We start from the raw sequence: 13669 nt of genomic DNA, 5'->3' as shown, positions 1-13669 counted from the left end.
TGCTCCCTATGTACAAGAATATAACTACTATAATACTGCTCCCTATGTACAAGAATATAACTACTATAATACAGCCTCCTATGTACAAGAATATAACTACTATAACACTGCTCCTATGTACAAGAATATAACTACTATAACACTGCTCCTATGTACAAGAATATAACTACTATAATACTGCTCCTATGTACAAGAATATAACTACTATAATACTGCCCCTATGTACAAGAATATAACTACTATAATAATGCCCCCTATGTACAAGAATATAACTACTATAATACTGCCCCTATGTACAAGAATATAACTACTATAATACGGCTCCTATATACAAGAATATAACTACTATAATACTGCCCCTATGTACAAGAATATAACTACTATAATACTGCTCCCTATGTACAAGAATATAACTACTATAATACAGCCTCCTATGTACAAGAATATAACTACTATAACACTGCTCCTATGTACAAGAATATAACTACTATAACACTGCTCCTATGTACAAGAATATAACTACTATAATACTGCTCCTATGTACAAGAATATAACTACTATAATACTGCCCCTATGTACAAGAATATAACTACTATAATAATGCCCCCTATGTACAAGAATATAACTACTATAATACTGCCCCTATGTACAAGAATATAACTACTATAATACGGCTCCTATATACAAGAATATAACTACTATAATACTGCCCCTATGTACAAGAATATAACTACTATAATACTGCCCCTATGTACTAGAATATAACTACTATAATACTGCCCCCTATGTACTAGAATATAACTACTATAATACTGGTTTCTATATAAAAAATATATCTGTTTTCTTATCGTCCACCTCAGAATAATATGGAGTAGAACTTTCCATTGTAGGATTTTAGGTTATCCTCCTAACCATAGCAATAATGGCTACTTTGACTTTTAGAAAAGAGTCCTTGTATCCTTTGTTTTGCAAGTTTTTGCAGAACATTCATAGTTTACACATTTTGAAGCTTCATGATGAGATGAGCAGTAAATAATCCCTCATGTAGTAGAACAGCGCCCCTAGTGGCAAGAAAAATGAAGTTATATAATTTGAAACCTTAGCAATTCACTTTCATTCTTGCGTTGGAGAAAAGTTTGTTCAGCACATAAGTTCTGTTCTGCAGTTTGTGTTTTATTAATCTCCAGGTAACGGTGATTACATCGCGCCTTTTTGTTATTACTGAGTATAACTGTATTTTACCACCTACTGTGTCCTACTCCAGAGCGATACCTCTCCTATTCTTGTAATGATGATACTGGGAATAGGGATTGTTTGTGCACAGATAAGCCACTGAGATCTTGTTCACATGTCACAGTAATTCTACTTTTCCCACACCTGGGTTTTTTTTTGTTCAGTTTTTAAGAGTTTTTAACCATAAATGATAAAGAGGACCTTTCACCAGTTTTAGCAGGGACGTAACAATAATAGGTGCAGGAGTAGCAATCGCACCCATCCTTTTGGCTCATATGAAAATACTATTTTTTATCTCTTCTCTCTGTTGGGGAGATATTAGCTTGTAAAGTTGAAGTGGGTTTTACCAGAGATTCTTCTCTGGAGCGGTTACTTTTTCCCCTGCATTACAGTGACCAATCATAAGCAGGAGATGCCATACAGGCAAAAAAAATGTTCACACCCTTCTCTCATCCCTGATCTCTACGCCATCTGTGCAGTAAAGAGCAGAGCTGAGTGTGATAACAAACACTTACGGGTCTCATTTCAGGACAGTATCAGTGTAGGGAAGGGCTACAGTTACAGACCTGTTTGTAATTAAACTTAGCTTTGCTATATTCTTCCTCCCCCACACTGACTGCCATGAGAGGAGATCTGAAAGTGTTTGTAATGACACTCAGCTTTACTATATTCTTCCTACCCCACACTGACTGCCACGAGGGTAAATCTGGAAGTGTTTGTAATGACACTCAGCTTTGATATATTCTCCCTTTCTCATACTGACTGCCACGAGGGTAAATCTGGAAGTGTTTGTAATGACACTCAGCTTTGCTATATTCTTCCTGCCCCACACTGACTGTCATTAGGAGAGATCTGGAAGTTTTTGTAATGAAACTCAGCTTTGCTTTATTCTCCCTCCCCCATACGGACTGCCATAGGGAGATCTGAAAGTGTTTGTAATGACACTCAGCTTTGCTATATTCTTCCTCCCCTACACTGACTGCCATGAGGGAAAATCTGGAAGTTTTTGTAATGACACTCATCTTTGATATATTCTCCTTTCCTCATACTGACTGCCATGAGGGAGATCTGAAAGTGTTTGTAATGACACTCAGCTTTGCTATATTCTTCCTCCCCCATACTGACTGCCATAGGGAGATTTGAAAGTGTTTGTAATGACACTCAGCTTTGCTATATTCTTCCTCCCCTACACTGACTGCCATGAGGGGAGATCTGGAAGTGTTTGTAATGACACTCAGCTTTGATATATTCTCACTCCCCCATACTGACTGCCATGGGGAGATCTGAAAGTGTTTGTAATGACACTCAGCTTTTGCTATATTCTTCCTCCCCCCCACTGACTGTCATTAGGGGAGATCTGGAAGTGTTTGTAATGACACTCAGGTTTGCTATATTCTTCCTCCCCCACACTGCCATGGGGGGAGACCTGGAAGTGTTTGTAATGACACTCAGCCTTACTATATTCTGCCTCAACCCACACTAACTGCCATGAGGGGAGATATGGAAGTGTTTGCAATGGCACTCAGCTCTGCTCTATACTATAAAGTAGCTGCAGAGATCACAGGCCGTTGTCTTTTTTTTTCTCTGTACTGTTTAATAAAAGTGGAGAAACCCAGATGGATTACAGGAAGTAGGGGCTTTGTCTCTCTCCAGAAACTGTGGGCTTGGCATTTTCTCTGCTTCTGCTCTCCATACCAGCTCAGGCAGTCAAGTCATTTGACAAGTAGCAATGCATACTAGAAAATGAAAGTAAATATCAGCACCTATAGTGCTGGCAGAATTATGATGACGATGAATACTGAAAAATAGTGAATAGCAAGTTGCAGAGCATGAGTGTTGGTAACCTCCTCTTCTACATGTAAAGTCTTTTAATATGTGTCCTTCTACAAAAAAGCTCACATTTATTAAAAGGAGGATATGCTCCCCAATAAGTAGCAGAAAAGTCCAGTTTGTTTCTAGAGTCTGTCTTTAATTCCAGCACAAAAATATAAACCTCATTAGGAGCCTTGAGTTCTCATAATTGTCTCCGACCACTTCTGGTCCTTCCACCCTGAGTGAGAATGTTCACAGAATACATAATGAAGACGGCTCTCCTGCACTGGCACCGGCAAAGATTAATACTTTGTAGTCATTACACCCACAATATGGCCACTGTGGATGCTACCCAGTGCACTTAATTGGTTAATTACGCATCAATTAGAAAAATATTAAACTTTGGCAGGAGCGGAGCCCCGGAGCAGTGGACAGCTGGGTCTCCGATAATGAGTTTTGTAATTCATTTACTTGTGTCACTCTGAGCAATGAACAAGCAGATTATGATGTTTGTTATCGGGTGATTATGTAATCGCTACAAGTGAGGAGCAGAATGATGGAGGGGTTGGGGGTGAGGTGGGGTAGACAGCGGAGAACAAGAAAAAAGAGAGTTCTGCATCTGTGCTATTGCATGCCACCTTCCTGCTCCTCATCCAGGCATGCATCAATGTGAAGGTGGATCCAACCCATAGAAAATGGACCATAGGACCCCAAAAATCTTGAAAATTAAAGGGCTGGACAGGAGACGCGGATCGCAGGACAAGAGCACAGGACAGGAGACGCGGATCGCAGGACAGGAGACACGGATCGCAAGACAGGAGACACGGATCGCAAGACAGGAGACACGGATCACAAGACAGGAGACACGGATCACAAGACAGGAGACACTGATCACAGGACAGGAGACACTGATCACAGGACAGGAGACGCGGATCACAGGACAGGAGATGCTGATCACAGGACAGGAAACTCTGATCGCAAGACAGGAGACTCTGATCACAGGACAGGAAACTCTGATCGCAGGACAGGAGACGCTGATCGCAGGACAGGAGCACAGGACAAGAGACACAGATCACAGGACAAGAGACACTGATCACAGAACAGGAGACACTGATCACAGGACAGGAGACGCGGATCGCAGGACAGGAGATGCGAATAACAAGACAGGAGCCACGGATCACAGGACAGGAGACACGGATCGCAGTAGAAGAGACACGGATCATTGGACAGGAGCACAGGACAAGAGACTCTGATCGCAGGACAGGAGACTCTGATCGCAGGACAGGAGACGCTGATCACAGGACAGGAGCACAGGACAAGAGACACGGATCACAGGACAAGAGACACTGATCACAGGACAGAAGACACTGATCACAGGACAGGAGACGCGGATCACAGGACAGGAGACGCGGATCACAGGACAAGAGACGCGGATCGCAGGACAGGAGATGCGGATCGCAGGACAGGAGATGCGGATCACAAGGCAGGAACCGCGGATCACAGGACAGGAGACTCTGATCACAGAACAGGAGATGCGGATCGCAGTACAAGAGACACGGATCACAGGACAGGAGCACAGGACTAGAGACTCTGATCGCAGGACAGGAGACTCTGATCGCAGGACAGGAGACTTTGATCATAGGACAGGAGCACAGGACAGGAGACACGGATCACAGGACAGGAGACACGGATCACAGGACAGGAGAAACGGATCACAGGACAGGAGTCGCGGATCGCAGGACAGGAGATGCGGATCGCAGGACAGGAGATGCGGATCGCAGGACAGGAGACACGGATTACAAGATAGGAGACACGGATCACAGGACAGGAGACGCGGATCGCAGGACAGGAGATGCGGATCGCAGGACAGGAGACACAGATCGCAGGACAGGAGACGCGGATAGCAGGACAGGAGCCGCGGATCACAGAACAGGAGACGCGGGTCGCAGTGCAAGAGACACGGATCACAGGACAGGAGCACAGGACAAGAGACTCTGATCACAGGACAGGAGACTCTGATCACAGGACAGGAGACGCGGATCGCAGGACAGGAGACGCGGATCAGTAGAATTGCTGAAACCCAAGGAAAGGGGTCAATTCTCAGCACCAGAACAAGAAGGAGCTGCTGGCTTTATGATCATTGAGTGGATATATGATACTTGTTACTTCATGAAAATCATCGGCAGCACATTTTCCTGTGTAAAGAGATGTGCTGCCCATAATATTTTATATGAGCAGAAAAATCAGCGGTCATTAGCAGCCATGGTATAAAGACACCCTAAGTCCCAGAAAATTCTTGTTCCATCAGATGAATTTTCAAAATAATCTGTTCTATGTGTACATGAAGAATAAGAATAACACGATGTCTGGCCATTACATTACTTGTATCCTGCATTTTCACTAGTTTTCTCCTCTGCAGGCTCTTTCTCCTATTTCCCATTGTCTCTGAGCTAGTGGATGGAGACAAGCTTCTCTTCAATCTCTATGTAACATATGAAGCAGAAGCAGAATGGAGGACATTAAACACTGATCTGTGGAGCTGTGAATCCTGCTCCGGTGTGACATAAACCTCTTACTAGAAAGGAGCAGCACATATACAACAGTATTAAGCAGTATAGATGTGAATCCAACGTTAGGATGTGCTAAAACTATTGCTAGAAAGCAGCAACATGGAGACATGATACAGCAGTACTGTGCAGTACTGAATCCAACACTGTGGTGACATAAAACACGTACTGGAAAGCAGTGTAGTGAACATTATACAGCAGTAATAAGCTGTGTAGCTGTGAATCCAGCACTTTAAGTGAGCTAAAATAATTAGAAACAGCAACTCTGAAACTGTGTCTCTTTGCTCCTCTTCTCCTTTCCGTAGACTTCAATAGGCAGCTGTATTCTTATCCCTCACTGCGCTGGCAGTCAATATCTGGAGCAAGAGGAATTTTAGCCAATGTGAATGATGCGGTTAGGAGGCGGGGGGGAGGGGAAGAAGTGGCAGATATATTTGCTTGTGATATAGATTTATGCAACGTTCGTTAAAACGACAGTGACCATTAAAATACAATGATATTTCAGGACTTGTGTCCCGGTTATTAATGATGTGTAAGTCACGGTATTAGCCAAGCAGAGCACAAATCAGAAGTGTAGGCATGGTATCAATAAGGAACGATTTCCCATATACAGAAAGAACACATTAATATCCCTTCTGTGGACATTCTGCTATTGATCTTCATAGCATTCTGAACAGCACGGTGGCTCAGTGGTTAGCACTGTACGGTGGCTCAGTGGTTAGCACTGTACAGTGGCTCAGTGGTTAGCACCGCATGGTGGCTCAGTGTTTAGCAGTGTACAGTGGCTCAGTGGTTAGCACTGTACCGTGGCTCAGTGGTTAGCACTGTACGGGGCTCACTGTTGCTTTCCTGAGTTCAAATCCCACCAAGAACAACATCTGCAAGAAGCTTGCATTTTCTCCCCGTGCTTGCGTCAGTTTCCTCTGTGTTCCCTGGTTTCATCCCACACTACAAAGACTGATAGGAAATGTAGGTTGTGAGTCCCAATGGGGACTGTGATGATGTGTGTAAAGCTGTGGAATATGATGGCGCTATATAAGTGAGTATAATAAATTATGTTATAATCTGCCTAGGTATCATTGCACTGAAGATTTCTGCTAAATCCACCTGCCTGTGTAGCCCACTCTTATTGTACTTAAATTTGTCAAAAATATGTAGGATTTTTCACTATTATCTCGTTTCCAACTAAAACTTCAAGGCACAGAAAATCTATATGGCTGCATTGAGCTTACCTACCACTAGGTGGAGCTTTTATATTATTGGACTGAGAGTAAGTGATTGGTGATCAGTGCTGTGTGCACACCATGTGGTCATAGATGGTATTGCAGGCAAAAAACATAAAGGATAATAAAATGAGCTAGAAATCTGTGTTAACCTAGAGGCACAAAATCTTTGTGATGAGTGTTGGCTTAGAAACCACTGACAATCTGAATAAGGTGGAGTAACAGTGCAGCAGCCCAAACTTCTCACAAGATACTGAAGAAAGTGTTTCTAGATGACCTTATACTCGAACATATTGCTGCTAAGCTGATGATCATATCTGTGCCCTAATGGATCAGAGCTGCAGTGTAAATCATGAAGGAAAAAATAAGACATAAAACAAACAAAAAAAAAATCAGTGTAGCACAATTAGCTATAGATAGTAAGAAAATAACTGGAATCTATTTATTGCATTAGTGTAAAACCTACAGAAAATAACATTTATTACCATAGATGAACTGATAAATGTAACTCTGCTAAATTCTTATATTGAAAAACACTTTTTAATATGTTAAATATAATAATACAAATTCCATGCTAACATTACTTTACACAAATCACAAGCCGGTATGAAGTGATGTCCACGTGAAGGTCGTCCTGAAGTCTGCGGCATATTAAGACATCAGTAACGTCATAGCAGACAAGAAGAGTGTCATCTGATTAATGTGCCGCTCATTTCCTCTCCATAAGTATCATTCATTTCAATGGCATCCTTCAGAATGTATATCTACTCGCCATCTTGTTACATTCTGACCTATTATATATATTTTAACTTTTTTTCTTTTGCACTAAAGTGCGGAGTCAGCGGCTTGTAAGAGTAATCCCGGAGAGTGGATGATTTGAGCAATCTCCATACAAACAAAACCTTTTAAAATAACAATTATTTATGAGACTCAGGGCACGAGGCAGGAAAACCAATAGAAGATTAGAATGAACAAGTAACCACTTAACAAGAGGAATATAGTAACAGTGTTATACAAGATTTATACACAAAGCTGAAAATAATGGAGCAGCTTTCACCTGAACAGCACTACACACACGGTCAAAATTGTTGGTACCGCTCGTTTAATGAAACCCACAATGGTCACAGAAATAACCTGAATCTGACAAAAATAATAATTAAAAATCTAGGAAAATGAACAAATGAAAGTCAGACATTGCTTTTCTGCTTCCATGGAAATTTTTAAAATGAAACTCATGAAATCGGCCTGGACAGAAATGATGGTACCCCTGAAAATAATGTGACAAAAGGGACATACTAAATCAAGTTGTGTCCACTAATTAGCATCACAGGTGTCTACAATCTTGTAATCAGTTAGTGGGCCTGTATATAGGGCTACAGATACTCACTGTGCTGTTTGGTGACATGGTGTGTACCACACTCAACATGGACCAGAGGAAGCAAAGGAAAGAGTAGTCTCAGGAGATTAGAAAGAAAATTATAGACAAGCATGTTAAGGGTAAAGGTTATAAGACAATCTCCAAGCAGCTTGATGTTCCTGTGACTACACTTGCACATATTATTCAGAAATGTAAGATCCATGGGACTGTAGCCAACCTCCCTGGACGTGGCCGCAGGAGGAAAATTGATGACAAATCAAAGACACGGATAATACGAATGGTAACAAAAGAGCCCAGGATAACTTTTAAAGAGATTAAAGGTGAACTTCAAGCTCAAGGAACATCAGTGTCGGATCGCACCATCTGTTGTTGTTTGATCCAAAGTGGACTTCATGGGAGACGACCAAGGAGAACACCATTGTTGAAAAAAAAATCATAAAAAAGCCAGACTGGATTTTGCTAAACTACATGTTGACAAGCCACAAAGCTTCTGGGAGAATGTCCTATAGACAGATGAGACAAAAATTGAAGTTTTTTGGCAATTCACATCAGTTCTATGTTCACAGACGGAAAAATGAAGCATATCAAGAAAATAACACTGTCCCTACTGTGAAACATGGCGGAGGCTCTGTTATGTTCTGGGGATGGTTTGCTGCATCTGGCACAGGGTGTCTTGAATCTGTGTAGGATACAATGAAATCTGAAGACTATCAAGGGATTCTAGAGAGAAATGTGCTGCCCAATGTCAGAAAGCTTGGTCTCAGTCGCAGGTCATGGGTCTTGCAACAGGATAATGACCCAAAACACACAGCTAAAAACACCCAAGACTGGCTAAGAGGAAAACATTGGACTATTCTGAAGTGGCTTCTATGAGCCCTGACCTAAATCCTATTGAGCATCTTTGGAAAGAGCTGAAACATTCTGGAAAAGGCAATCTTCACACACGAGACAGCTGGAGCAGTTTACTCATGAGGAGTGGCCAAAATACCTGTCGAGAGGTGCAGAAGTCTCATTGACAGTTACAGGAATCGTTTGATTGCAGTGATTGCCTCAAAAGGTTGTTCAACAAAATATTAAGATAAGAAGAACCATCATTTCTGTCCAGGCCGATTTCATGAGGTTCATTTTTTTTTTAATTCTGTGGAAGCAGAAAAGCAATGTCTGACTTTCATTTGTTCATTTCAAAGATTTTTAATTTATTATTACTTTTGTCAGATTCAAGTTATTTCTGTAACCATTGTGGGTTTTTCTTTCATTAAACGAGGGGGACCAACAATTTTGACCACGTGTGTGTATCTGCCATAATACTGCGCCATATATACAGGAATATAACTACTATAATACTTCCCCTATGTACAAGAATATAACTACTATAATACTGCTCCTATGTACAAGAATATAACTACTATAAGACTGCCCGCTATGTACAAGAATATAACTACTATAATACTGCTCCTATGTACAAGAATATAACTACTATAATACTGCTCCTATGTACAAGAATATAACTACTATAAGACTGCCCGCTATGTACAAGAATATAACTACTATAATACTGCTCCTATGTACAAGAATATAACTACTATAATACTGCTCCCTATGTACAAGAATATAACTACTATAATACTGCCCCCTATGTACAAGAATATAACTACTATAATACTGCCCCTATGTACAAGAATATAACTACTATAATACTGCTCCTATGTACAAGAATATAACTACTATAATACTGCTCCTATGTACAAGAATATAACTACTATAATACTGCTCCCTATGTACAAGAATATAACTACTATAATACTGCCCCTATGTACAAGAATATAACTACTATAATACTGCTCCTATGTACAAGAATATACCTACTATAATACTGCCCCTATGTACAAGAATATAACTACTATAATACTGCTCCTATGTACAAGAATATAGCTACTATAATACTGCTCCTATGTACAAGAATACAACTACTATAATACTGCTCCCTATGTACAGGAATATAACTACTATAATACTGCCCCCTATGTACAAGCATATAACTACTATAATACTGCCCCCTATGTACAAGAATATAACTACTATAATACTGCTCCCTATGTACAAGAATATAACTACTATAATACTGCTCCCTATGTACAAGAATATAACTACTATAATACTGCCCCCTATGTACAAGAATATAACTACTATACTACTGCCCCCTATGTACAGGAATATAACTACTATAATACTACTCCTATGTACAAGAATATAGCTACTATAATACTGCTCCTATGTACAGGAATATAACTACTATAATACTGCTCCCTATGTACAAGAATATAACTACTATAATACTGCTCCCTGTGTACAAGAATATAACTACTATAATACTGCTCCCTATGTACAAGAATATAACTGCTATAATACTGCTCCTATGTACAAGAATATAACTACTATAATACTGCCCCCTATGTACAAGAATAAAACTACTATAATACTGCTCCCTATGTACAAGAATATAACTACTATAATACTGCTCCCTATGTACAAGAATATAACTACTATAATACTGCTCCCTGTGTACAAGAATATGACTACTATAATACTGCCCCCTATGTACTAGAATATAACTACTATAATACTGCCCCCTATGTACAAGAATATAACTACTATAATACTGCCCCCTATGTACAAGAATATAACTGCTATAATACTGCCCCCTATGTACAAGAATATAACTACTATAATACTACCCTCTATGTACAAGAATATAACTACTATAATACTGCCCCCTATCTACAAGAATATAGCTACTATAATAATGCCCCTATGTACAAGAATATAACTACTATAATACTGCTCCTATATACAAGAACATAACTACTATAATACTGCTCCTATGTACAAGAATATAACTACTATAATACTGACCCCTATGTACAAGAATATAACTACTATGATACTGCTCCAATATACATGAATAGAACTACTATAATACTGCTCCTATATACAAGAATATAACTACTATAATACTGCCCCCTATGTACAAGAATATAACTACTATAATACTGCCCCCTATGTACAAGAATATAACTGCTATAATACTGCCCCCTATGTACAAGAATATAACTACTATAATACTACCCTCTATGTACAAGAATATAACTACTATAATACTGCCCCCTATCTACAAGAATATAGCTACTATAATAATGCCCCTATGTACAAGAATATAACTACTATAATACTGCTCCTATATACAAGAACATAACTACTATAATACTGCTCCTATGTACAAGAATATAACTACTATAATACTGACCCCTATGTACAAGAATATAACTACTATGATACTGCTCCAATATACATGAATATAACTACTATAATACTGCTCCTATGTACAAGAATATAACTACTATAATACTGACCCCTATGTACAAGAATATAACTACTATAATACTGCCCCCTATGTACAAGAATATAGCTACTATAATAATGCCCCCTATGTACAAGAATATAACTACTATAATACTGCCCCCTATGTACAAGAATATAACTACTATAATACGGCTCCTATGTACAAGAATATAACTACTATAATACTGCTCCTATGTACAAGAATATAACTACTATAATACTGCGCCTATGTACAAGAATATAACTCCTATAATACAGCCCCCTATGTACAAGAATATAACTACTATAATACTGCCCCTATGTACAAGAATATAACTACTATAATACTGCTCCTATGTACAAGAATATAACTACTATAATACTGCCCCTATGTACAAGAATATAACTACTATAATACTGCCCCTATGTGCAAGAATATAACTATTATAATACTGCCCCTATGTACAAGAATATAACTACTATAATACTGCCCCTATGTACAAGAATATAACTACTATAATACTGCCCCTATGTACAAGAATATAACTCCTATAATACTGATTACATTTTATGGTGTCTGGTGAATAATATGAGTCTGTCTTCGTTCTTTCCTATAACCTAATTATCGTCCTCAGCTCTCAGACTGTCAGGGTATGGATGGATGTTGCACACAGACTTGTGATTTAACCACTGAACACATCCTCCATTTAATAGGAGATTGTAATTTACAGACTTTGCTTGTGTCCCTGGGGCCGGGGTTCTCTGTGACTCTTTGCATCATCAGGACATATATGTAGTGGGAAGAATAGACACTGTGTTCAGGAATTAAAGGGCCAGCATGAATTCTGCTGGTAAGGACCTGATGTGATTAGGGGGGGGGGTAATTGCTGCTGTTCTTGTTAGAGGGAAACTCATTCACAAAGTTCCAAAACTTAGAAGGACGTTGGCCAATGCATACAATGCTGCTGACCCGCCATCATGGTGGCTCGGTGGCCATGTGGGTGTGGGCCACGTCCGATGTGGAGAACAACTACCTGCCTTCTCATCAGCCTTTCCCTCTTGTCTCTTTTTCTAATTTCTACTAAGCACAGATGGGCGACTATTGGAGGACCCGTTGGATACAGAATGAAACCTTTCCGGATATCTCTGGATTATATGGATGACAGGGGCCCGAGTGTCGCTGCTGTAGATTCCTTCACTATGAAGAACTGCACCAAAGGTAATTAACCCCTGATTAATCTTCACAGCCTGTCAGTTACTTTCCTTGATATTTATTTATTTATTTATTTATTTCGTTACTCGAACAACACAATTTGTTATTAGTCGTTTTCTTTTCTGAAATAATCTCTGTAGTGAAGTTGTTTGAAAGGATTAAAAAAGGGCAAATTAAATTTTAAAGAGAAAGTTACAGTTCCTCGTAAATAAAGTTTAATCGTTACTTAAAGTTCTACAACTTTTTTATACTTTGTATTTTCAAATCTTCACCATATACGAAATACTGTCAGTGAATGAGAAAGCTCTTGTTTCCATTAATAGGTAGAAATCCTGCACATTTTTATTCCTGCTATCGTGGATACAACTGTATCTAAGCTACACATAGGCTGAGAAGTGGATACAACTGTATCTAAGCTACACACGTCAGCAGCAGATGCACAGATAGCTCTCTTGTAGTTTGCGGCAATGTGTCAGTCTGTAGTCACCGAGCATTGTATAGACTGGACACAATTGCTCCATATTCTGTAGGACTCGCTTTGTACAGGATCAATGATTCTGAAAGTTTTCCCTTACACTGACAGCAAGCAAATAGTGTATCTTGCAAATGATATGGAATTGTAACATAAAGAAAAAGTTTTTGAAACTTTTATGTATACAGATATTAGATTATTACAAATAGTTTCAGGTTATTTTTTTTGTGTTATATGTGTTCTGAGAAAGCTGGATGGAAATGAAAGGGGTTATAGTACGTATGTAATACATAGGATAAAATGTGACTTTTTTATGTTTAATTAATCCAATGCTATTGCCATGTACCGTAATAATGGAGCACTGTATCATAACTAAAAACATTCTGCTGTCCG

The 13669-nt window shown here is 39.4% G+C and overlaps 1 protein-coding gene across 1 annotated transcript in view; it reads left to right on the top strand.

Annotated features, from left to right (window-relative positions):
• ALK (ALK receptor tyrosine kinase) overlaps positions 1-13669 on the top strand; it is a 1279208-nt gene that overhangs the window by 920543 nt on the left and 344996 nt on the right. The window contains exon 5 of the mRNA XM_073671793.1: positions 12683-12810. Coding sequence (XP_073527894.1) covers positions 12683-12810 — 128 coding nt within the window. The remainder of the gene's footprint in view (positions 1-12682; positions 12811-13669) is intronic.

The sequence above is a fragment of the Phyllobates terribilis genome, unplaced genomic scaffold, assembly GCF_046119375.1.
Source record: "Phyllobates terribilis strain yellow unplaced genomic scaffold, ASM4611937v1 Scaffold_3__8_contigs__length_932513732, whole genome shotgun sequence".
NCBI lineage: Eukaryota > Metazoa > Chordata > Amphibia > Anura > Dendrobatidae > Phyllobates > Phyllobates terribilis.
This window is presented reverse-complemented; position numbering and strand designations above follow the sequence as displayed.